Raw genomic sequence first — 4,101 nt, forward strand, 5'->3', positions numbered from 1 at the left:
GCCATTCGGCCCATCGAGTCTGCACCGGCTCTTGGAAAGAGCACCCTACCCACGGTCAACACCTCCACCTTATCCCCATAACCCAATAACCCCACCCAACACTAAGGGCAATTTTGGATACTAAGGGCAATTTTGGACACTAAGGGCAATTTACCTAACCTGTACATCTTTGGGCTGTGGGAGGAAACCGGAGCACCCGGAGGAAACCCACGCACACACGGGGAGGATGTGCAGACTCCGCACAGACAGTGACCCAAGCCGGAATCGAACCTAGGACCCTGGAGCTGTGAAGCAATTATGCTATCCACAATGCTACCGTGCTGCCCTAGTAGTTTTAGCACCAACTACTTCCTATGGTAATGAATTCTGGGCTCCAGATCCCACTATTCTGTGGGACATCCTGCTCGAGAATCAGCCTGTTCAGTCACATGAAGGCCACTGAGAAGATATCCTCGAGTTGAGGGACAGATGACTATGACTAAGGCTGGATTTCATATCGCCCAAAATTCCCTTTCTCTAGTAATGCATCAAACTTTGGATTTTCAATTCCAAACTTTATCCTCGACTTGGCAACCTCCAGTTTACTACGCAAAACATGTGGATGAGTGGAGAGAGCCCAGGGAGGTAAGTCATGCTGATAGAATTGCAGAACAGATTACATATATCAACAGATAAACAAAGCAAGGCTTAAAAAGATTGGGTGAATTCCTATAAGGAAAACTGACACAGTAAACGATCACTGTCCTAGTCACATTAAGGAAACCATTCACAGATTTGGAACAGGCTACGATGGAGCATTGGTTTTCCTCTGCCTAATCACTACTGTAATACAACCTCTAGTTGTACATTCTTAACTGAATGTCAAAATGTGATAATGTTTTCCTTTTGCTCCAATATCATCTTCACTCTGGCACACAGGGCAATCTTTGACAACAGTTCTTGGCGAATTCAAAACTGAGGCAGAATTTGCAGGACGGCAGCATTACCCCTTCCCAACTCACCCACCATGGACTCCAGGCTACCAGATCGTACATGGCAGATGCCACTGGCCAATCTAAGTGTATCTAAACAAAATCCAAATGGCTCTCAATCCCAATAATCTGAGAAAAATTATTTGGGTTGAATCAGAATGAAAGAAACGATGATATCTCATTGTACAGTTCAAAGATGTGCAGGTTAGGTGGGGTTATGGGGATATGGTGGAGGTGTGGGTGTAGATAGGGTGCTCTCTCAGAGGGTCGGTGCAGACTCGATGGGCCAACTGGCCTCCTTGCAGTGTAGGAATTCTATGGTTCGAGGAGTAAGATGCACGCGAGCAACCGAGCCGGCAGTGAACATTTTACACCTCAATCCCATGGGAGGGCAGACATCAACTCCTTTTGTTTCGAAGTAAATCACTCCTCCTCTGCTTATAACCCCACTCCCTCCACCCCCTATTACCTCCACTCCCTCATCCCCTTCTGTTACCTGACCAGCTCCTCCCGCCACTATTACCCCACAACACCCTCCCAATTATCCCACTCCCCTTACTATTACCCCCTCCACCCACCTCACTATTAGCCACCTCCCACTCACAATTACCCCCTCCTCCCACTCACTATTACCCCCTCCTCCTTACTGTTCTCTCACCCTATTACCCCACTCCCTCACTATTACCTCCTCCTCCCACTCACTATTACCCCACTCCCCTCACTATTACCCCACACCCTCACTATTACCCCACACACCATTACCCCACACCCCTCACTATTACCCCACACCCCTCACTATTACCCCACACCCCTCACTATTACCCCACACCCCTCACTATTACCCCACACCCCTCACTATTACCCCACACCCCTCACTATTACCCCACTTCCCTCACGATTACCCCAGAACACCTAGTACCCCACTCTGCACACTATTACTGTCCTGCTCACTATTACCCCATTCCCCTCACTATTACCCCACACCCTCACTATTACCCCACTCCCCCCACTATTACCCCACTCCCCCCACTATTACCCCACGCCCCTCACTATTACCCCACGCCCCTCACTATTACCCCACTCCCCTCACTATTATCCCAGAACACCTAGTACCCCACTCTGCTCACTATTACCCCCTCCGCCTGCTCACTTTTACCCCATACCCCTCACTATTACCCCACACCCTCACTATTACCCCACACCCTCACTATTACCCACACCCTCACTATTACCCCACACACCATTACCCCACTCCCCTCACTATTACCACACTCCCCTCACTATTACCCCACTCCCCTCACTATTACCCCACTCCCCTCACTATTACCCCACTTCCCTCACTATTACCCATTTCCCTCACTATTACCCCACTTCCCTCACTATTACCCCACTTCCCTCACCATTCCCCACACCCCTCACTATTACCCCACACCCTTACTATTACCCCACTTCCATCACTATTACCCCACACCCCTCACTATCACCCCACACCCCTCACTATCACCCCACACCCCTCACTATCACCCCACTTCCCTCACTATTACCCCACCCACACACTATTACCCCACTCCCCTCACTATTACCCCACTCCCCTCACTACTACCCCACTCCCCTCACTACTACCCCACTCCCCTCACTACTACCCCACTCCCCTCACTACTACCCCACTCCCCTCACTATTACCCCACTCCCCTCACTATTACCCCACTCCCCTCACTATTACCCCACTCCCCTCACTATTACCCCACCCACTCACTATTACCCACCCACTCACTATTACCCCACACCCTCACTATTACCCCACACCCTCACTATTACCCCACACCCTCACTATTACCCCACACCCTCACTATTACCCCACTCCCCTCACTATTACCCCGCACCCTCACTATTACCCCGCCCACTCACTATTACCCCGCCCACTCACCATTACCCCGCTCCCTCACCATTACCCCGCTCCCTCACCATTACCCCGCTCCCTCACCATTACCCCGCTCCTCACCATTACCCCGCTCCCTCACCATTACCCCGCTCCCTCACCATTACCCCGCTCCCTCACCATTACCCCGCTCCCTCACCATTACCCCGCTCCCTCACCATTACCCCGCTCCCTCACCATTACCCCGCTCCCTCACCATTACCCCGCTCCCTCACCATTACCCCGCTCCCTCACCATTACCCCGCTCCCTCACCATACCCCGCTCCCTCACCATTACCCCGCTCCCTCACCATTACCCCGCTCCCTCACCATTACCCCGCTCCCTCACCATTACCCCGCTCCCTCACCATTACCCAGCTCCCTCACCATTACCCACTCCCTCACCATTACCCCACTCCCTCACCATTACCCCACTCCCTCACCATTACCCCACTCCCTCACCATTACCCCACTCCCTCACCATTACCCCACCCCCTCACCATTACCCCACCCCCTCACCATTACCCCACCCCCCTCACCATTACCCCACCCCCCTCACTATTACCCCACCCCCCTCACTATTACCCCAACCCCCTCACTATTACCCCACGCCCCTCACTATTACCCCACCCCCCTCACTATTACCCCACGCCCCTCACTATTACCCCACCCCCCTCACTATTACCCCACCCCCCTCACTATTACCCCACTCCCTCACTATTACCCCACCCCCTCACCATTACCCCACCCCCCTCACTATTACCCCACCCCCCTCACTATTACCCCAACCCCCTCACTATTACCCCACTCCCTCACTATTACCCCACCCCCTCACCATTACCCCACCCCCTCACTATTACCCCCCTCCGCCCGCCGCCATTCTAATTGCTGTCGGAGCCGGTTAGCGGTTGCCGGGCCGGCCTCACCCGCTCTGGTGTCGAAAGTCACCACGAAGACGGCCACCACCTGCTCCTCCTCCTCGTCGCGGCGGCGGGCCGGAGGCTGGGGGCCGGCGGCCTCCTCCTGCTGTAAGCCGGGGCTCCAGGCCTGTGCCCCGGCGGTAGGCAGGCCGCACAGGCCAGCTCCATCCCCAGCGGCGGGCGGCAGTGTGAGAGCGGGGCCGTGCTGGAAGCGGAGTAGCGGGGCTCGGTCCGCCATCCCCGTCCCGGCTCCGCACCGGAAACACGGCGGCGGCGGCCGGACATGGCGTCA

At 54.6% G+C, this 4,101-nt stretch overlaps 1 protein-coding gene across 1 annotated transcript in view; it reads right to left on the bottom strand.

Moving 5' to 3' along the window:
• The window catches only part of dennd11 (DENN domain containing 11), a 33,993-nt gene extending 29,946 nt beyond the window's left edge, over positions 1-4,047 (bottom strand). The window contains exon 1 of the mRNA XM_038781407.1: positions 3,816-4,047. Coding sequence (XP_038637335.1) covers positions 3,816-4,047 — 232 coding nt within the window. The remainder of the gene's footprint in view (positions 1-3,815) is intronic.
• Positions 4,048-4,101: the final 54 nt, after the last annotated feature.

The sequence above is a fragment of the Scyliorhinus canicula genome, chromosome 20 (assembly GCF_902713615.1).
Source record: "Scyliorhinus canicula chromosome 20, sScyCan1.1, whole genome shotgun sequence".
Taxonomy (NCBI): Eukaryota; Metazoa; Chordata; class Chondrichthyes; order Carcharhiniformes; family Scyliorhinidae; genus Scyliorhinus; species Scyliorhinus canicula.